The sequence below is a fragment of the Malaclemys terrapin genome, chromosome 1 (genome assembly GCF_027887155.1).
Source record: "Malaclemys terrapin pileata isolate rMalTer1 chromosome 1, rMalTer1.hap1, whole genome shotgun sequence".
Lineage (NCBI taxonomy): Eukaryota > Metazoa > Chordata > Testudines > Emydidae > Malaclemys > Malaclemys terrapin.
Genome location: NC_071505.1, coordinates 291389363 through 291412086, shown reverse-complemented (window position 1 = coordinate 291412086; position 22724 = coordinate 291389363). Strand labels below are relative to the sequence as shown.

Here is a 22724-nt window from a genome sequence, read left to right as displayed (position 1 = left end):
TGCTTACCAGTAATGGAATGTGTCCATATCCCTCCCTGGCCGGGAGCGGAGTCGTGGCTGGGCCAGGGGCCGGAAACAAGGGCTGGTGGCTGAGAGTGGGGGCTGGGAGTCAGCGGTCGAGTCACAGCTGGAGCCAGGGCAGCAGCTGCGGCCGGGATATGGGACCAGAGATGGGGCTGAAGCAGAGCTGGGGGCAGAGTGGGGTTTGGTGGCACTCCCTCCCTGCCCCCCCATGGAGTCTGGTCTGAGCCCCACCATGTTCCCTTGGACATTCCTCCATGCTCCACTAGCGGGATGCAGCCCACAGTTTGGGAACCACTGCACTAAAGCAACCTAGCTATAGTTTGGATTGCAGTCACAAATATAAAAAGGTGATTTATCAAAATTTACTTCCATCTAGCTGTGGTGACCCAGCAATACCATGGGAGGTTGTAAAGTCTGGGAGTGTTCATAGGAAGAAGTTTATGTAGACTGTCTAGCCCAGGAACCAGTGGGACTGAAACCATTTTTGATATTTGCTTCCACTTGCTATGCAAACTTTGTCAATCAGTTTAGATACGAGTGATGGCCCAATTTGTATAAACATGTAAGCTATTTAGCATGTTAATAAACCGGACATTCTGTTTCATAAATGATTATTATTTGTTTGGTTTCATGTGGCTATACGTTGTCTGATGGAATGTGACGCTCTGGGTTTTCTGAATCACCCTGGAAAATGAGCACAATTAATTGGAAAATGGTGTGTGTGTAATGGCAGTGTCAGAGACCTTTAAAACATTGAATTAATCCATCCAGCTGGTAGTCATCCACATCAGGAATTCTGTATCAATCCCTATTCAAGCCTTGATGCTTCAGACATTTCCACACAGCTCTAAAAGCAGGTTTCACACAGCTCTGAAGAAGAAACGTTGATGCTTAATACTGCTAACTACATGATATAAAATTTGCGCACTAAAAGGGCCTGCTAAACACACCCACAGCATTAGCTGAAGTCAGAGAGTTATGGGTACTATGCACCTGGGTAAATTAAGCCTTAAATGTTTACTATGTATAACACCAGTAACTGAAGTTTCTTGCTACTAATGCACTTGTTAACTTACACACCTTTTTAAAAAATAGTAATCAAAGTACCATGTTTTCACAGCAAATAAATGTTCCTTGCTTGATTACTAAAGGGAGAGATACTAAACCAGTTTGTAATCTCTTGCTTGTATTTTCTTCCTCGTTAGCAGGGTCTAGTTAGTACTTGTCCTCTCTATACAGAAATACATAACCAGTTTCAGAATTAATTGAATCTAATGACCAGTTTCTGGCAAGTCCCAATGTCTGTTCATGACTTACAGCTGGATAGGATGAGGGGAGCCAGGCCCTTCAAAAAGTCTCTACGTTTCAGAAATTCTCTGCGTAAAAATAATCTTTTGGTCATCATTTTGTGTTTTGAGAGATCACATCAGCAGTTTTCTTGGCTGATACATTGATTGATTGTCTTGCTGATCTAATAACACATCACCATCATAGCATGAGAAGAAAAGAAATGTTTAGTCTTCTTGGCAACTAAGTGCAAACGCTTTCCAGAATATTGCTTTGCCTCGAATGAAATGGCTTTTGGCCAGTGACTAATTAGAGTAAAGGGCTGTGCTTGTGAATTATGCATGTACTGTAGAGTTTACCCTAGTATTGTCAAAACCACAGCATATACTTCTACAAATAAGGTTGTTGTTCAAATGGATGTGACAGTCCTTCTGTGGATGATATACTCTACCAAGTGTTTGTGCTTTAGTGTAACAAATAGCTTAACTGCACATTTACAAATGCATTCCTTGTGTAGTACTGCTGTGGAAGGAAATGCAGCTGGAAGTAATTTACATCTTGTTCAACTTAGACACAACAGACTTAGTAACAATAATAAATATAGAAATAACGTGGAAAATGTTGCTTGCAGTGAGGATCTACAATATTTAAGATTGCTCAGATTCTGATGGTGCTAATCACACTCTTTTCGCCTACCCAGCAATTGCTGAGTATACAGGAAGAATTAAATAACAAAAAATCCGAACTGGAGCAAGCAAAAGAAGAACAAACACATACACAAGCCAGGCTTAAAGTTCTTCAGGAGCAGGTGAGTGCTTACATTGAGCATAATCCTTATTTAGGACTACACCGGAGGACCTGATCCTGCACCTTTGAAATCAGTGGAAGTTTGGCCATTGACTTCATTGTGATCAGTATATGATCTTATGTGACCTGTGTGTGATCTAATGAGCATATACAAAGGTTAGTTGAAGTTAATTAATAGTATAGTTTGGGGAAACATTGTCAAAGTGAAATTGAACTCTGTCAGTTTTGCAATATCAGATGTTTAATCTCACATCTTGTATAACATTTTCTGTTATGTTCCTCCACACAGATACCTGTGATGTGTGAATGTTTTGTATCTGAAAACAAATTAATTTTGGAAGAATTCAATATACCAGCAAAGCAAACATATTTCAAAAAAAGCCAGCTATTTCTTTTAAGACTAGTAGTGAGGAAAATGAGTTTAGCATCTCCTGTATTATTCATACAGACACATGTATACAAAGGACTGAATCATGATGACATTAAAAAAAAAATTCCCAGTGCATCAGTGCACTTATCTAACTGTGGTGAGAAGCAAACCTTTTATATGCTCTGCAAATCTGATCGTTTCATTTTTGCTTTCATTGATACTGAAGTGCTGTGTGACATTGATAAGTGTATTTGAAAATATTGTCTAATACGCAGGGCAAGATGGATCGTTGCACAGCAAAGGAAGATCTGTGCCTGTTTGTGTAGTACTGGAGATGAAATACTGTGTTGGCCACACACACAGAGTATACAAATAAATGTCGACAATTTGATTGTGGAGACAGTAGTTACAACTCCATGGTTCTTAGCTGAAGTAGGCAGTGGACTGGTTTTTGATTGATTAATGTAATCTAGTAAAAAAAATTCAGAAGTGTATGATGTAAATTGTTTAGATGGCAAGGATTCAAAAAGTCTATGGTTTTCACAATTTTAAAAAATCCTTCGGAATTTTTGAATGTTTATATATTTTTATAGTTATGCACATCGGAAGTGTCGTCAGATGCAGTTGGCACAAATATACTTTATAATCTGACAATCCAGATTTTGCAAAATAAAGTTTTCACTTTAAAAAAATATTTCTGGCGCTTACGGTTGCAAAGATAACTTTCTAAATGTGAACTGATATAACGCCATCTTAGACAAAAGGGTATGAGGAAGAATGGATTTGATTACAACTTTTTTGGCACCTAAAACTTCAGATGAGAAATGGGCAAAGGGACCTGCAGGATCTATATAGTATATAGGAAACATGAATATATATATAGGGTATTTTAGGTCTCAATTTTACCATATGTTAGTAGTATTAAAAGGACAGCATTATAAAATATTCTTTTAAAATATTTTTACTATAACACTCAAAATATTATAAAACATATAGGAAGATCTTACGATCTGACAACCACCATAGTGCAACTATGTCTTTTCATTGCAAATATCTGTGATATGCTGAATATTGAAAATCAGGGGCAGAGTCAAATAAATGTGAACATTTAACATCAAAATAATAGCACAGGGGCTACTGGATTGATTGTATTATAAATTTTTGTATTACATTCAGGCTTTGATGGTACTCTTAAAGATTCTGTATATTTTTTTCACATGAATTACCTGTAGAATGATCCTGTAGAACAAATGCCCCCCTCCCAAAAAAAACCCCACGGACATGTCAGTACACTGCTAAGGTGGTAACCCTTCTGCTTTCCTTTCAGGTTCATGAAGGGTAGCCCCTTGGCAATTGCTGGCTCTAGTTCAGTGCGATGCGTCCACATGCTCTTTGCTGATAACCACACTTGCCATTGAACATAGAGCCTGCCTTTGGGGTAGGGCAGCTCCTGTTTTTTCCAATATTGTACGTTTTTCCAAGGTTTCTGTTACTATATTATATCATTTAGGATATAAGATAAGAATATAATTTAAACTGAAACAAAAAAAATATTGGAAAAAAGGGATGTTACCCTTTTTGTGTGTCTGCACCCAAGGCATTTTTTCCTTAACATTTTCTACTATTGCTACCCCAGTGCAATGGTGGGAGTCTAGTGTAGACAACGCACCAGTGGCCACAAGCATTTTATCCTCTGTGCTGTCTAACCCTGCTCAGAGCAGATGACACAGAGGTGAAAATGGCCACAACTGCCAATGCTGTGGCTACACTAGAGTTACCCTCTATGAAACTTACCAGTGGTGGTCATGGGGTGGAAAGTTTTTTTGGGGAAAAGTCTAGTATACATATTTACCTAGAGACAGATTCCGGTCTCTAGCAGAGTGAGAGTATAGTTCAGTGGTGAATCTGAAATCATCAGTAGAATACATGCTGTGCATCACACAGGTAATAGCCAGTGATTGTAGGGTGGCTGCTCTTGGTGAACCTGAAGATGGAGGGGGTAAAGGTAAGTAAACATATGAAATTAGCTAACCTCCCCTGCCCTTTTTATTTTGAGCAAACAGCTGGTTACCTTAAACAACATGCTGAGCTCCCTTTCAGACAAGAGCCTGCTCTTCTGACCTCTTACTCGTGTGAGGGAGTCCAGCGGTACTCAACAAGACTACTCGAGTAAGGATGACTTGTGTCATTAAGAGTGTGCAGAATCAGGATTGAAATTACTAACTTTTGAGTTACCACAGAATATAATTTAATATAAAACTTCATAACTTTGGGACTTCGTGGAAGTGATTTTCTTCATCTCCGAAAGGAATCAACTGTTCACACCATCGCCTCCTAGTGACCTTTTGTGCAGTGTTGTGGTTTTAGAGTTGCTTGCAGGGCCAGCCTTATGGGTGGGCGATGTGGGAAAACACTCAGTGTGCTGTGGTTAGGGGAGCACTGTGGTCAAGAGCCAAGAAGCAGGGTGGGCCCGGGGTCCGAGGCTGCAGAAGGGAGCTCAGGGCAATGGGGGGGAAGGAGGCAGCCTGGGCCGGGGGTGATGGGGAGTGGGGAGCCCAGGAAGGCAGCAGGGACCAGGAGGAATGGGGGGATAGATGGGGAGGTAAGTGGGGACCAGGGGCGGTGGGGGGGATGGATGGGGAGGCAGAGGGTGCCAAGGGCGATGGGGAGTGGGGGAATGAGGGAGGTCTAGGGAGTCTGGGCTAGGCAGCAGGGGCCAGGGTGATGGGGGGGATGGCTGGGGAGTCCACGGAGGCAGCAGAGGCCAGGGTGGCTGGGTGGGGAGTCCAGGGAAGCAGCGGGGGCCAGGGGCAATGTGAAGGATGGATGGGGAGGCAGCGGGAGCAAGGCGCCCCAAAATACAATTTCACCCAGGGTGCCATTTTCCCTAAGGCCAGCTCTGGTTGCTTGTCGTTTCATGGAAGTGGTGCCACATTCATATGGAATGCATTGGACTGCTCTAACTATAAATAGCATCTGTTCTGAATCAAACATACTGGTGTCCATTTTTACCACAATTTTAGGATTGTTCTCACACAATAAAGCATTTGTGTTAGGTAGAAAAGATATCTCTTATAACAACTGCCACTTCCTTAGTAAAAACAGGCATACAGCAGAAAGAGCTGTTTACTCCCACTCTCATTTTGAATAGGTTAGAATAAAGGCCTACATTTTTTAAAGAAATACACACACCTAAGTGCAAATGCACTTTGTTCTGCATGCTCACCTTAAATCCCCAGTTCATGCAAGCATGTGAAGGTTGCAGAGGTACATACCTGTCTGTGTGGGTTCATCCGTAGATTGGATGTGCAGATATCTTTGAAAATTTGGCCCAAAATATCATTAGGTAATTTCTTCAATCTTCTGATAGTGACTATTTTATAATCTCCCATGAAGTAATCCTGAATTTCCATTAAAAATCTCATTTACTTTAAGAAAAAAAAAGTTTTGCTTCAGATCACCTGTAGTGAAATTGGCAGTGTTTTCCCAGTTCTTCCTCCCGATAGCTAAATAAATGAGTTCCACATCTCTTCCTCCTCCATCATACTCAGGAGCCGTGTCAGTTATCTGTATACTTCCTCGCGAAGGCAATATACAGGAGCACTCTGACATTTTAAACAGCTCAGAATATGTCATTCAAAAGTAATCATAAGCCAACACTGTTTAGCTAGTGGCAACTTGCAAACACTGCAAAGCTTAAATTAATAGCAACAAGAATGGGAAATGAAATCATTTATTCTTCTTGAGAGCCAATTTTGTACACTTTTTATGACTTGAAACTGTTTTCTAATCTTATTATTTTTTAAATAATAATCCAGTCTTATTATTTTCCTTACTCCCCCCTACCTAAACTTATCAAGCCTTAAATATGTTGGTTTCAAAATGGCTTGAGCAAAAACTCATTAGAATTATATGCTCCATCTGTTTTTCTCATTGGAAGCTTTATAAAATGCTACTTCAAATAAATCAAAGATAACTGTGCGAAATACTCAAGTAATGTTCTTTGTGTGGCGTTTTTTTGTTATTTTTGTTTTGTTTTTGTTGCTTTTTTGTTTTGTTTCTTTCTTTAAACTTTGCAGTTAAAAAGTGCCAAGGAGTTAGCAGAGATCAACGGCCATGACGAATCTCAGGCAAATGTAGGTACAGCTCTATTTACGTTTTATTATTAAAGGTTATAGAATGGCTTACTGGTTTAAGGGCTGAGATTTTAAATGCCTACTTTTCCTGCAGCGACAAGTTCAAATCCCAGCAAGTTTCATTTCAAGGTAGTTAAACTGAGTTCCGTACAATTTACTTTGTGGGGTTATTTGGATGAAATGTTAACAGCCAAGGTTCAGCCTGCTCTCTATGGATGTTAACGGTACCATAGGAATTTTTGTAAGAATAATATTTTGCCTTAGTATCCTGGTGCCCAGTGCTCTTCCCTTCTCAAAATGTTTTACAGGAACATATATATTTAATTTAAATTTTATAGGAAATTATCAAAATGTTTTGTGTCAGCTCATGTATAATATAGTCAAAATGTTTTGACTTGTATATTAATTATAATATAACAAAAGTCAAATTGATAAAGTCAAAATGAAACATTTAAATAAGGTTTGTTACCAGGGAAACCACCTCCCATGCACCCCCTTGTGGCCTGGGCTTCCTCTCCAGCACGGTGCCTCAATTTCTCTTCTTCAGGGCTCCTTAATAAACTCCACACAGACATTTGGTCCAACAGTATCCCTTCTCCCAGGGTCTAACTTACTGACATAAAACTGAAAACAAAACTCTGTTGTCAGGCTTCTCTACATCCCATTTCCATTGGATTCTGTTCTCTGCAGCTCTTCCCGGCTTTAGCAGGCCATTCTCAGCACTACCTGCCTGGAGATTTGATCTGTTTCCCTGGAGTCTGCTCTGTCTTCAGCCCTATGACTCTGGCTTCCAGGCTCAAACCCTTCCCCATGGTCAAGGATAGTCTCTTTCAGGAGCTTCTTGCTCTCTGCAATCTCTGCCACAGCTTCCTCTCTCCATTTCCTGTTACCCTCTGGCTCTCTATCAGGACCAGCTGCCCACTATCTGGCCCTGTCCAGAGGCTGCTAATGAGACACAGGTGGGCTGGACCTGTTCCTTCTTAAAGGGCCCAAGCCACCCAGTTAACAAGGTCATTTCAGAATTTTTGTTTTGAAGTAAATTTTAAAATTTTGACTTTTTGTTCTGATTTGGGATGAAAGGATGTTTCAAAATATCAGCATTCCCCTCAGAGGGGAAATTCCATTTTCCAGACAGCTCTGCTTCTATCCCTCTGCTTGATGCCCATGTGCACCTGGCAGTGATGGGGCATCGATGGGTAAAGAGGTGCATTGTGAATATTTACATCCCAAAGGTCTACCTCTTGAAGTTGGATCTATATGAACACAAAGGTCCTCCTCTGTGCAGAGCCAGTCCCAGGATCCAGCCCCCAAGGAAAGAAGTCACTGCCATTCCTAAGATAATGGTGGAGAAGGAAACTAGACAACTGCACTTGTCAATCCACAAATTCAGTCCTGGGTTGGAAAATTGTCCCACCTTAGGATAAGAGAGATTCAGGAACACAAATATAAATGGCAATAGAGAAATTTATTTTGATACCTAATAGTGAAAGAGTGAGAATTTATTTGCTGCAGAAATGGACATGGTTGATGGACAGGAATAGAGAACCCTTTAAAGGGTACAATATGATTAGACTTCCAATTTTAGGTTTTAACCAATAAACATCGAGAAAACAGCCCTGACACAAATAAAAATTACATCAATGTTTGTTCAGTAAATACCAGAAAAACCCTGGAAATGGTTTTTTGTACCTAAGAGTTTGTCTACGTGGAGCAGTAATGTGGACTATGAGGCTGTGATTTCTAAAGCACACTAAAGAGTTGCACATTAATTGGTCTAGGTAGATCCTGCTCATGCACACTAATCATTCCCTAGTGCGCTTTAACATACTACTATTTGAAACAGAGAGATTACTTAGTACTGTATTTACAACTAATGTATATAATATATATTACTCAATGCAGTATATACACAGAGGAAAGTCCCCCCAAAAAAACATTTTTGACATCTAAGTAGAACTCAAAAATTGCTAAAAATAAACCCTCAACAATGAAATTAATAAAATCCCCAAACCAGAAGCCCTAAAAATGATTAATGTTGTTTACACTGAATATTTAATACTAATGTGCTTCTCCTTGCAAAATGCATCCAAAGCTAATTACCAATAGAGTTCGTGGTTCTTGCCCTTGGCCAGTATCTAAATCTGGACTGATCAAAGAGGAAAAGATGTAGTAGCTCCTACATGGTTATTAGTGGACTGTGATGCGTATAATAGGATTAGTACATATTTGATACAGTTGACAAGTTGAATTTAGCAAATGAAATACCCTGACATTCAGGACCAGATTGGAAGGTATTGGCAAGGAAACATGAAAATGTCTATCTGTGTTCGAAATAGTATATATGACCTTTCACCCTACAACACATTTTGGGCTACTTGTACATTGTACTGTAGTAGTAAAAACTGGATTTTGTAAAAGGACAGTGGCAAATTTTATGAAGATTGCTGTGTGTATATTGGAGTGGTGTACTCCAAGAATGTGCTCTCTGTATTGCTATTACTGTTTTTAAAAATAATTTTCCTGTGTCCTAAGGAACCTTTTCCACTAGTGGTATTGGCCCTGGTATCATAGGTATTTTACATTATCTTATTGTTTCTTGAAATAAAAAATTAGAACATTTTTGGTAGCCAAAGAGTATAGACAACATGTATTGCATATACATGGCCGTATTCTGGGATGGGCTGCACATTTATTGGTGGTCGGAATATACTACTAGTTGTGAAATGGAAACACACCGCTGATTAAATGTGTCCAATTCCTGACAGGCACAAAATTGGAAGATTTTGGGGAGAGGGGTGTCTTGTTTTTGGCAGGGGTATTCCACACAGTTATTTAAAAGGCTGGGGCAAGGGTAATGTTAGACCCACTGCTACTGCAACACACAAGCAAAGCTAAAAAGAAAGAACAGATTTTTGTGCACATCAGCTGCATCAATTATTCCAGGGCAGTGCAAGAATAATTCATGTGCAGGACTCTGCAGACAGTCATGAGGCCATTTCACGAATGGCTTGTCAGGTACATGTGGTAATATTTGTTACATCTGGTCACATTTCACATGATTTGAAGTGGTTTTTAATCCATTGAATGTGTCATTCTTGCTTGTGGTGCATTCTGTAGCAGGAAAGCTCTGACATAAGGTGCATGTTGTGCCTGGAGCAAAAACCCGGGCCCTAAGGGAGGCCTGAGTTTAATAGTAACCTCAGCACTCCCATAATCTGGGCTGACAGAAATGTTCTGACATAAAACTCATTTTGGGGGGCTTAGGTGTGATTCTCCATTGTTCTTAATGCTGCTCAATGCATAGAGCAATTTGTTAATTTCCCCATCATCGATGGACACAGTGATATATAATTCAGATCATCCTCTTCATTGAAGAGAAAACCCTAAGTCAATGTACAACTATAATTTCAGATTTGTCCAACATGTTCCTGGTCTCCCATAACTGGACTAGTCCCATCTTGAAAAAAGCACTTCTTCTTTCTGAAGTGGAGTGGAGGGGTTACTAAATTTTATGAAGAGAAACCACAAAACACATGCTGTGTGATTCGAAACATCAATGTACAGTATTTATTCCTCAATTGTTTCTGGCTTGCTGTAGAGTCTCTTGCTGTGTAAAACGTGTGCAGTGTTTTGATCGACATCATCCTTCTGTGCACTGCAAAACTCAGCATACTTAGGGTACCAGATGTCTATGCAATGACACAGTCTTCTTGGGACAGTTCATTAAATGACATCGGGAAGCTGGGGCATCAATCCTATTTCAGACAACCACTGTGAGACTGACGATAGTTAAAGAATTTGCGAATGTCCACAATGTACTTAAGGGATGAAATCCCAGCCCCATTGAAATCAATGGCAAAACTCCCTGTGGTGGGGTGTAATGCCCCTTTAAGGGACAGTCTAGCACTTACAGGTAAGCAACCTGAGCTCAGTCAAGGAGTGCCTGCCCCACCCTGCGGCTGGGCTATATAAGCAGGAAAAAGAAGCTGACCGAGAGAGAAGGACCAGAAGCCACACTTGCAGCTATGGGTTGCAGGATCCTCAGGCATTAGCCTGATCTGCTTCGTAGAGGCTTTGTTTTCTGGTTATAAGTTTGGTTGTTCTGATTCAAGGCACTTGAAATTGGTTAAGCTGCTCCCCCCTGACTTGAGACCTATGGGAAATGGAGAAAGCCTGCCTCCTAGAGCAATAAGAAAACTGGAAACTCTGCTGGCCAAGGTTGGTTTGGAGGCCTTGTAAAAGGGCACTTTGGGTGGTTTTGGTTCGCTTGGTTTTGGCCTACTGTTCTATAATCCTGTACGCTTCCATTGACCTCAGTTGGGCAAGGATTTCACCTAAGGACTCTGTTAAGTGTTACTGCTTTCTAAACAAAGTTTAAATAGTGTGCTAAACACAGACATCTCAGAAGGTTAGAGTGATTACGCCTGAAAATTTCTATCCTCTTTTTCTATTTTCATTGCCTGAACAAATAGCAAAGCCTATCTTATTCTGCTTTCTCTGCGCCTTTGGTTAGCATCTTCAGAAACTTGGACACAGTAGTCTGTGGTTTTCGCTTCAGACAGAGAATCAATGGAATTAAGTAGGGATGTATTTTTCCCTTTGGATGCTTGTAGCCATTATTGGGGGAGTTTTCATTTTTGATGAACCTTCATCTATTAATATTGATTCCTTTAGTTCTTTCTTTATTTTTCTCCCTCTATTTCTGCACTTGCAGCATAAGTAGTGAACCTTTGAGTGTAAATCTGTCCAGAGGAATATACCAGGGTGAAGCATTTCAACCATTTCACTAAATTGCTCATTTAGTGCTACACTGAAGGTAATGTTATCTCTTATCAAGTTCAAGTCTTCGCCTTTAAGATGTTTTTATGAGGGTAATCACCGGATGATCCTTACTATTTGGGGGATGGCAAAGATAGAGACAGTTCCTAAGTGAAGCTGATCTTCAAGATCAGCTGGAAGATCTTAACAAGTACATATTATAACAGCTATATTTCTAGGATCATGATGGCATCAAAATAGTTTCTTTGCAGGATCATCAGACTCAGTATTCTGCTCTTCCATTTCAATAGACAAAGTTACTTTCAGTGACACATTTGATGTAGAAGAATCCAAAGAAACTGATTTTTCTGCCCGTTTGAGATGGGCACAAATGCTATCTTTTGACTTAACTCTTGACAATGTATACATTTTACTGTAGAAGAAGAATATGTTTTCTTTGCTGCAGGCCATTGAATCACTTGTTTCCTACCATTTCCTTCAACTTTAGGGATGTGGAGTCAGATAAAGTCATAAAGTGATAATTACTTGTGGCACGTTAGAGACTAACAAATGTATTTGGGCACAAGCTTTTGTGGGCTAAAACCCACTTCATCAGATGCATGGAGTGGAAAATACGGTAGGCAGATATAAATACACAGTACATGAAAAGATGGGAGTTGCCTTACCAAGTGGGGCGTCAGTGCTAATGAGACAATTCAATTAAGGTGGAACTTGGTAAGGCAACTCCCATCTTTTCATGTATTGTGTATTTATACCTATCTACTGTATTTTCCACTCCATGCATCTGATGAAGTGGGTTTTAGCCCACAAAAGCTTATGCCCAAATAAATTTGTTAGTCTCTAACGTGCCATAAGTACTCCTCGTTTTTTTTGCTGATACAGACTAACACTGTTACCACTCTGAAAAGTGATGATTGATCATCCGTTTGCAGTATTAATCAGCAGCTTTCATATTTACACTAGTTAGAACGAGAAACAACCACCCAGTGAATTCGGCACTGTGAAGATTGAAAAATTACATGAGCTCTGGCTTTGTACAGAGCCATGTTTCAGATACCCTGTTCACCTTCTAGAAATGTCCAGATTCTGGAAAATCGAGTACCCTCACTGTTCACAACTCCACCCTCCTGCTTGTGAGTCTGTACGTTAGAGGAGAGTGATACATACACATTCGGTAGTTCATTATGGTGCAGTGTTTTAGACCTGTGTTCTTACAGAATCACAGTCTCTATGGTTTGAGCTGCAGTGCCTCTGCAGAGATCCAGCCTTCAGGAAAGTGCTGTAACAGTGTAGGCTGAGGCATAGTCTAACAGTGAATCTGAAATGGCCCCAGGCTTTAGTGATAACCCCTTCATTAACATGGAACAACAAATCATACCACTTCCCTTGTTCCTAATTGGAAGTGCCACACTGGCATACTGGCTTAGCTTTTGACTGAGTAGGTTCATTTAACCTCAGCAAGAGAGCAGAGAATGCTCTGAAACACAATGTTAAAACCCATTCAGCCACCCACTCTCAGCAAAGCACAGAAGTTTCTGACTTTGGATTTCGTGAGCTCTGTGGGGATATATTTACGCAATGCCCAGAACTAGCAATAACACCTGACATTTTAATAATAGCTGACAGTTCTGTTCGGCCTTTCTTCCTACAGTGCTGTACAAAATATATAAGCACACATACAGGAATCATTTCTCCCATCAGTGAAATGGAGCCGCTTTTAATTATATATATATATATATATATGCACCTGTGTGGATACCCTGCATTTTGCATAGGGTTGGCAGTGCAATCTGGCTCATCGCTGTCACTCCGCTGTTTGTCTTTTACATTACATGGGCTCCCTAGCAACTGCACGAAGGATTATCTAGTATCTCTGCTTCTGTTGTAAGCCTAATAGTGCTGGCTGTGGGAGTGTTTACTAGGTCCCTCAGCCCTATAGAGAGAATCAGGCTACTTCTTTCTCCTCTCTTCTGACAATCTTAATGAAACAGGCAGTGAAGAATATTTGGGGTGGTGGAGGGAACCTGTGTTGATTGCTCATAGGAGGCACTGATTTTGTTCATCGTTCTAGTCAAGGTCCTGTATAGGAGGAGGAAAAATGGCTGATATCTTGTGGAAAACACACTAATAGCATCTCTCATAAATGCTAAGTGCCTATATTTGGCCCCTATAAATGGGGAGGTTGCCCTTAGCCACAGGGTTTTCAAGTCCCAACAGCTGGCTAAGAGTATCTCTCGAAATCCACTCACCCTCTCAGAATGGATAAGGGGTTTTTATGATTCCTTCTTGTTATTTCTTCCAGGATGCCTAACAGACCATCTCACAAACCCACAGAACCTATTTCTAGGGTAGAATTACTTTTTTTTTTCCTCATTTCAATTTCTTTCAATTTTTTTTAATGCTTTCTGTTCTTATGTTGGAGAAACATTTTGAGAGCATGTTATTATGTCCAGATTCTGCACATGAGTGCTATGGGGTGCTGAACATCTTTAATCCACGTTGATTTCAGTGGGAGTCGAGGCTAGTCAATACCTTGCAGGATCCACCCCCTGGTTTGCATAGGATATAGTGTGTCTGCGATGAGCTACAAGTATTCATTCGGCTTGCAAAGTTTAATTTCCACATGCAGTTTGTGCTGTTCCAGCAGCACAATGTGCAAGAAAATCTGCAATTTTATCACCATGTAGGTCTAATCCTTTGTTTGAAAAATGTGATGAATATTGCTTTTATTTCATAATGTCAAACGTGTGCGAGGCACTGTACAGACATGTAGAACAATGATCTTTTCCCATATCGAATGATCTTCAGCCACCATCAGACTGCATGAAAAATAATATTCCCATGAGTCACCAAGAATCTGCACCCTGCTTAATACTTTCAGAATATAAGGAAATGACGCACCTGACCACGCATGTATTTTTAAAAGTAAATATCAAAGTGACTTTAACATTAGTCATCACATACGCATTGCATAGTGTATAGTCACATAAAATATTTGTGTTCAAATACTATGGTAATGAGAGCCATATAAAAAGGGAGCTGAGATCAGACAGCTATTTTGACATTATTACTAGTTGCCCAAACTTGCCAGGTGAAAGTTATAATAGTAAATGTTTTTATACCAAAACATAAAAAAGTGTCCCTCTGGCAAGTGGACTGGAAAAATGGTATGTCAAAAGCACTATAATGCAATTAATCTCCATTCCTAAAAATATTTCTATTATGCGGGATAAAGCAAACAGACTAATCTTAGATGCATAGACATGCATTTTATAGTGTCTCATTTGCAAGATCTTTTATTTGTTGTTCTAATTTTTCTTCTTCTTTGTTGATGATGTATTTTAAATGCCAGTTAATTTTTCAGAGTTGTCAACTGCTTATTTGTTAATGCCAACACACTTCTTAACCATACTCGCATGGTATTATTTTCAATATTAGGGTAATAATTGTGTTCGGTAGCAGAAGAACTCAGTGCTAGGTTGGAACAAGGCACCAAAGATAGGTTAACCCCAAAGGTCACGTTTGATTTGAGCGAAAAAGGACACTAATTTATTTTCATACATTTTCAAATGATAATATTCTTAAATCACTTACTAGTAAAGCCTCTTATGGAACTGACCAATAGCATAACATGTTGTAATGAGCTAGCCCTACCCCATTAGCTGGATTGCAGGGGGATGTGGATCAAGAGAGACGCTGTGGGAGTAGGATTGAAAGAAAGTCTTTCTGTTCTAGTGGTGGGTGGTGCAGCCTGTTATCAGCCTGTTAAGGGTGTAGTTGCATGTAAGTCAGGTTAATTTTTAGACAGTGTGGTCTTGCCTCATTTCTTCAGATACCCTTGATATACAACATATTCTGTTAGCCCAAGCTGTCTGAGGTGCAAACCTCCCCATAGCTAAATCCAACTCACAAGGAGGAAACCACACTGTTTCCAGATGCATGCGGAGCTGACATGCTAGGCAGAGAGAGACTTTCCTGCTCCAAATATATGGCAAGAGCGTATGGTTGCCAACACTCCAGGATTGTCCTGGAGTCTCCAGGAATTAAAGTTTTAATTTTTAATTCAAGATTATGTCATGTGATGAAACCTCCAGGAATACATCCAACCAAAATTGGCAACCCTACAAGAGTGTGGCCAGTAGTTCAAAAGCCAGGTATCCTCAAAGTGATCGTTATGTTCAGGTCAAGTCTTTGGGCTTGTCTACACAGGGGTTTTAAAGCAGATCAAACCAAGTTAAACCAAGTTAAGTTTGAAAATGGTTGCATACACACAACACAGTCCATGACTGCCACTAGCTCCACATTTGCCATGAACTCTGGTGTCTGGTTGCCAAGTGCATCAGGTTTGCTGTGCATTGAATTAGTGGAGTCTGCTGTTTGTGTGGATTCAATTGCTGCACAGCACTTTTTTTGTTTGTTTGTTTGTTTTTGCATGCTTCCAACAGCTATCCCACAGTGCTTAGCAAATCAATCATTACTGACCGGTCCTTGCTCTGGTGTCAAGTTCTCAGGACATCTCCTCCTCCCTTTAAAAACTGGTGCAGAGACAGAATTTGCCCATTTGCTCCTGGATCTAAGTGTTTCAGCATTCTTGCAATACAACCATGACAGCAGTCCAGAAACCCGACAGCACGCTTCATGCAGCTGCTTGGAGGCATGCTGAGACTCTGGATCTCCTTGCCGTGTCGGTGCAGGAAGCTCTTGTGGCCACTCACCAGATGTTTGTGGATGTTCCCAAGCACACGTCCAAGAGGGGTCATGACAGGGATGCTGACTAGTGCTGGATAAAGAGCAAGCAACTCAGGAGTAAGTATATTGAAATGAGGGACAAAAGGAGACAATCTGGCAGGGGATATGTGACCTGTCCATTTTATGGTGAACTGGACAGAATCCTACATTATTATATAGCACGACCCTGCCAACCATGTGGCGCCTGCTGGCCGCACTCTCCCCCACACTGAGACTGACCCGCAAGGCCCACCAAGGTTGAGCAGGAGGATGCTGGAGAGGAGCTTTCCTCTGAGAGCCAGGACCTTCTGGAGACCCAAGACCCTGACATCAGCCAGCTGGAAAGCCAGCAGCAATCACGCCCTGCTGCACCCCAATTCCTGCCAGGCATCAACCAATCTCAAGTCCTAGCCAGAAACCCAGGCCAGGACTGAAAAGGCAGAACCCCTGGAGGGAACTTCGTCATGTAAGTACCTATCATTTCAATTTATTATTTAGCATTATTGTGCTATACAGCCGTTCTGCCTTCTGCTCTGGGTGCCCCATGGCCACAGCCAATTTAGACAGATGAGAGCTAGGAGCTCTACTGAGACTCCAGCCCTCTCCTCCCTCTGTAAACTCACGCTGCCCGTTCGGCCCCCCTGTACATGTTTCCAAAACGGTGGCTGCTTTGCCTGGGCAATTCATACTCCTGGAGGAATTCTGCGCCAAAAAATTAAAAATTCTGCACACAGTATTTTAAAATTCTGCAAAATTCTACATATTTTATTTGTCAAAATAACACAATATAATCATGCCAGTTTCAATTATTTTGGTAATTTATTTCAAAATACCTGTCAGCAACTATGTCTGTAACAATGCAGACAACAAAAAAGATTCCCCCAAGAGTAGAAAGATAAAGAAACCCCTACGACAACCTACCTCCTGTTTCTCTGTTATGCTTTGTCAGCCGCCTCAGTCTGGGAGTGTCACACGTGCCAGCTGGGCACATCGTGGGGGAAAACTCTGCCTCTCCAGTCTTTTAGTGGGTTCTTGGTTTTTTGCCCTGCCCCGTAGGGTTACAATTTTTCAAGTTGCCCAAATAGAGGGTACTGTCAGGGGAAGGGAGGGAGGGAGAACTGGGCTGGGCGGGCACAGTTGAAGGGGTGGGTATGTGTACTCAGAGGCAGTATTTGGGGGGTGCCAGTGATGATATTTTGGGGTGCTAGAGGAATAGGTGTATGTACTGAGAGGGAGTATTTGGAGGATGTTGGAGAGGGTATTTTGGGGTGCTGGAGAGATGGGTGTATACTGGGAGGGGATATTTGGGGGGTGCTGGAGGGGTGTGTGTGTGTACTGGGAGGGGAGTATTTGGGGGCACAGGAGAGGGCTGCGCAGGGTCCCCCTGGCCAGACACCTGCACTCGCTCCCCCAGAGCCCAGTCGTGGGGTGCCCCCCAGCCCAAATGCCCCCATTTCCCTCCGCCTCCGAGCTCAGACACAGGCTCCGCTACGCTCAGCTTCATTACTGTCCCACTTTGGGGATGTGGTGAGGCCCCTCACTTCCTCACCCTTTGTGAGAGCCGGTGCAGCCAGGTCTCCTGGGCCCTCTCCCATCCTTGGGAGGATGAGGATCAGGCCCGGCAGCCAGAGCATTCAGAGCTGCAGGGCCTCCACCCCACCAGGCAGGGCGCACCTTTCAGTTTGGGACCACAGCCCACAGGCTGCCTCCTTCATTCAGGGCGTGCCGGAACCACAGCCCACCTGCATCTCCCATGCAGGCACACTGTGAGCTGGGGAGCTGGGCTCTGCTGGGTCCAGCAGCTCTGCAGCACCAATTCTGCAGGGAAAAAATAAAATTCTGCACAAATTCTGCATCCCCCAGGAGTAAATTGGCCTCTATCTCATGCTAAAGCCATGACTTTCAACAGTTTTCAGCACTGTGGCCCATCTGCCTACTTTCCTTTCCTCTTCCCTCATCTGTCCTGCCCAGTGACTGTTTCCCCCTGCAACTCTGTTCATCAGACCAAAATGGCAGCTGGCAGTGTGGCACAGCCTCTCCGCCACCTCCCCTGCCACAGCACATTTGGATAATGAAAAAAATCATTTGTACAAAATCATTTGTACAAAAAGGAAGTATGGTCAGTGTTCATGCGTGCCCAGTAAAAGTACAAAGGTGCAAACAGTCCTGTTCCCTGCTGAGGTGTAACTGCCCTGTAAAACGCATTGCAGCTGACAATCATTGCAGGGCCCTATCTATTTTTCTCTGCACTTTCTCCATGTCTGTAGGGGAGGTAAAGCAAAACTTAAAACTGAGTCCTTGCTCGAGTTTTGGGATGCACATTATAAGGCATAGCGACAAGCCCATGCCTCTGGTATAATTTGCAAGCCCCTTCCGCTCCTGCAACACTTCTGGGGGGAACCATCCTGGTGCATAATTTCTGTGTATGTCACTGGTCTGCCCTTTGCTTTTTGAATAAGGCCTTCTCTGTCTCCTAGTCACCCACCTTAGTGTAATGTCATCAAGACTAAGGACGACCTAAAGGGCATGTAGAGGGGGTTACTATCTGGCTTGGCTCCCCCCATAACCTCTCATAACCCTTCTGACACCAGAGGAGCCCCTTAAATGCACAAATAAAACTGCAAACCAAAATGAGAGCATAATTCGACCCACCCCACCTCCTAACCCACACAGCGGCAAATAGCATATACAGCAGACAGACATCCCAGTGCACCCAGCACCTCCTCACATGCCCACTGCTTACCGTCTCTGAGGTTCCCCCAAGGCTGGGAAGATCCTAAGGGAGGTAAAGTCATGTATGCATACTAAAAAATGCTATCATGCCCTGTATGAAATGTGAACAACAAGTGACTTTTTCCCCCATACTTCCAAGGCACCTACAACAAGCAAACCATCAAGGACCATGCCTTTATCTACTGCTGGTAGGCAAGCCAACCTGAGGAGATGGGAAAGGAAGACTCTGTTCAAGAGGTTTGTAGAGCTTATGATAGAGTCCCAGGGGAAGACCGCACTGGCTGAGAAGTGCAAGTGGTACACGGCGACCCAGACAGAGAAGGAAATTAAGCTCTCCCAAGAGATCATGGCAGTGGCCAAGGACAGTGTTACAGAGGCCAAGGACAGCATCCTCATGGCCAAGGACAGCATGGAAAAAGACAGGGAGATGCAAGGCAACTTATGGGTGCTATCTGGATCCAGAATCCTCTCCTCCAAAACATGCTACTGCCAGGCCAGCGGTCCCTTCAGTCCTGTAACCCAGGATTTAGCCACATCCTTCAGCCCCTAGACAATAGTGGCTACTGGGACCATCAATGATTCCTCCCCTCTTTACCCATTCTTCACTTATCCCAGAGACCATTCTCCTCTCAGATCCATCATCTGCCCACCAAGAAGACTGGCTTTGGGAATCCCAGCACTTGACCCCTGCAATGCACCTGCAAATTTTGAGCTGTGGTATTCAACCCCAGAACCCCCACATGCAAGAAAAGGCAGAAGGAAGACCTATATGTGCCTGTAACTTTAAGCTACCACCACCACTGTCTTGTTAGTTTTGTACTTTTTGCACTGTTGCGCTTTCAGTTTGGTTTGCACTGTTGCTTTGTTTAAAGATTTGCTTTTTGTTAGTCAGTAAGTAGATTGTTCTGGTAAATGTATTTTCAAATAAAAAGCTATTGTTATTTATCCATCGGTTCAATTAAACTTTATTTTTTATCTTGTTTTTGTCCCTTCATAATAAAAACCTTTTAAAATCCATTTTGGTCCATTATGACTCATCACTGCATATAACACACAAAATCCTTTAAATGAAGCTAAAATAATCCATACGGCTTCACAAGTATGTAGGCAATGTCTCACTTCCACCACCCATAATCAATACTGGACTGTTCACAGTCTATCTCACCCCCCAGGGATTAGCAGCTGAATGCACAGCTACACATGTTCAACCATGAGACTCAAAATATGAACAATAGGCATCCCTGACAATATTCTCCCTGGCATTAGCATCCTCTATGGGATGCCGTGCTGGCTGCTCAAACCACCAAGCAAGCATCAGTACCTCAGCCTCCCACCAATCATTGAGGCTTTCCCCTTTGGTCTCACAAATATTGAGCAGCGCACAGCACAAAGCTATAATGGTCAGGACATTTTTTTCTGCTGCTTCCAAATAGCTCTCAGCACTCTGTCACAGAATCAACAGCTGTCCCAGCACTCTGATCACTTAAGCTCTGATTAGTTCCCCCTAGAGCAGTGCTTCTCAAAGTCGGCTGGGATGACAAAGCCCTGGCTGGGATGATTTAGTTGGGAATTGGCAGGGGTAAAAGTAACTTAAAGGATTTACTGGTATGCCGGAATCCTGCACAGGAGGCATGGCCTCAACTGGAAGAGATGGGGGCTTTAAATACCTGGGCCCTTTAAATCACCCCCAGAGCTACCAGCTGCAGAGGCGGCTGGGAGCCCCAGGGCTCAGAGGTGATTTAAAGGGCCCGGGGCTCCCTGCAGTGGACGGAGCCCTGGGCCCTTTAAATCACCACCAGAGCCCTGCCACTGCTACCCTAGGACTCCGGCAGTGGGGCTCAGGAGGCAATTTAAATGGCCCAGGGCTCCGTACTCTGCAGGGAGCCCCGGGTTCTTTAAATTGCCAGCCTGGGGAAGCCGGTCCGGTCCAGCATGGCGTACTGGCTCTTGCCAGTATGCCGTACTGGACCATACTGGCTTACTTTCACCCCTGGGGATTGGCCCTGCTTTGAGCAGGGGGTCAGACTAGATGACCTCCTGAGGTCCCTTCCAACCCTGATATTCTATGATTCTATGATGACTTCAGTGGACATTGAATTAGATGCAATAGGGGCTGCACACCAATATTAAATTATTACTGTGTGTGGCTATGGAGACATATATTACCAATTGTCAGCAATTGTAGAAAGAAATGAAAACTGAGTTGCAGCACTTAAAGATTGGGGAAGCCAAAAGCAATTGTACAAGGGTTAAAAAAACAAAACAAAAAACTATATGTAAGTGTAGTGTAGAAAGGGGTAGTTTTAAAACTGTTGGATCCCAAGTAATTTTATTCTAAAAATGGTTAGTTTAGAGAAACAAGAAATGGTAGGCCAGCTCTATTCTCTTACTGCCAGCTCAGGGATATGTCTCCCATTATTTAGTCACAAGGGCTTTTTTCCATACTTTAGGGGACATCCATGATCAAGCAAAATAAGCACAATTATTAACCATAGCTATTTTATTATTAAAGACAGGAAAAGAAAACATTAGACAAAACACAAATAATAAATTGGTTACTTCTGTTACAAACTCTTGTGTATGTCTCTCTGTGGAGAGTGTTTAACAGAAATTACACCTTTGAGAGTGGACCGCATCTGAGGGGCTCTTTTCCCTTCGTAAGTAAGACCAAAATATATTGTTGTCCACAATTCCTGTGAATTCAGTTTTAGTATCTTATTAGATGTTTAAAACTGTTTTCATATGGGCAAAATAATTTGTTTAAGGGCAAATGAAATCTGTCTAGTTATTAATAATAACCTCAACAGTTTATAGCTGGACAAAGTAAGCAATCTTAACTATGAAAATCAAAGAAGATTTTTAAATTAATTACTTTGAATAAGCCACTTAAGGAGCTGTACTAAGCCAGGCCAATTACAAATATTAAGAATCTTAAATCCAGTTACATCCCACTATTTTGCTGTTTACCAATGTCTAGCCCCTATCTCTGCTTCAGGAATATATGGTCTAACCACTTGGTGATAAAACAGGAGAAAATTATAGAAATTTAAGTTACAACAGAATTTGCATAGCCCACTGAAATCATTACAAGAGTTTTAAATCTAATCCATTAGCAGTCTTAACTTTCTTTCATCAATCCATGTTGAGGTCTTGGGGAGGTTTTCCTTCGGTTGGTTTCTTCCCAAGTCTTCTCTGTCTGTGGCAGCTTGCTTGTAGAGCTGGATGGATGAGTCATGGAGTGCTTGCTGTCTAGGCAGAGTAGCAGCAGGGTGGTGTGTAGGGTTCTCACTTTAGAGTCTTTTATACTCTTCTCTTTACTATTTTCATGACATTTTGTGTGTGGATTTTTGTATTTTATTAAGTACCGTTACACAAAGGAGGAGCCCATTTATTCATTTTCCTCACTGCGCAGTCTGGCATTTGGATTGGTGATCTTGATAGCAAGCTGAGCTGCTTGTTCCACAATTACCTTGTGGTTCTTGGAGGAAACGTTGTGAGCAATCTCTGCACAATAAGACTTGTTACTCATCATCAGCACCTCAAGTTCTTTGACATTGTGGACCAGAAACTTTTTGAATCCTCTGGGCAGCATGTGTTTCGTCTTTCTATTGCTACCATAACCAATGTTGGGCATCAAGATTTGGCCCTTGAACCTCCTGCGAGCTCTGTTATCGATACCTCTTGGTTTACGCCAGTTGCACTTAATCTTGACATAGCGATCTGACTGATGGCGAATGAACTTCTTGGTTCTCTTCTTGACGATCTTAGGTTTCAGCACGGGTCTGAGGGCAGACATAGTGTCTACAGCAAGGCTCCCACTTCCACTGGCCAACACGGTGGCTTATGCAACCACTTTAAAT

General features: G+C 42.2%; 2 protein-coding genes across 9 annotated transcripts in view; one reads left to right on the top strand and one right to left on the bottom strand.

Moving 5' to 3' along the window:
* ENOX1 (ecto-NOX disulfide-thiol exchanger 1) overlaps positions 1-22724 on the top strand; it is a 494661-nt gene that overhangs the window by 449277 nt on the left and 22660 nt on the right. For all 8 annotated transcript variants that reach the window (XM_054014097.1, XM_054014088.1, XM_054014046.1 and 5 more), the window contains 2 exons: positions 2012-2119; positions 6568-6624. In XM_054014097.1, coding sequence (XP_053870072.1) covers positions 2012-2119; positions 6568-6624 — 165 coding nt within the window. The remainder of the gene's footprint in view (positions 1-2011; positions 2120-6567; positions 6625-22724) is intronic.
* LOC128829019 (60S ribosomal protein L32-like) lies at positions 22238-22675 on the bottom strand. The gene has a single exon (XM_054014115.1). It carries the CDS (start codon positions 22658-22660, stop codon positions 22253-22255), a length of 408 nt encoding a protein of 135 aa, XP_053870090.1. The 5' UTR covers positions 22661-22675; the 3' UTR covers positions 22238-22252.

Bases quoted from the DNA above. Each gene is read 5' to 3' on its own strand.
- LOC128829019 (XM_054014115.1), bottom strand. From the start codon at position 22,660: ATGTCTGCCCTCAGACCCGTGCTGAAACCTAAGATCGTCAAGAAGAGA.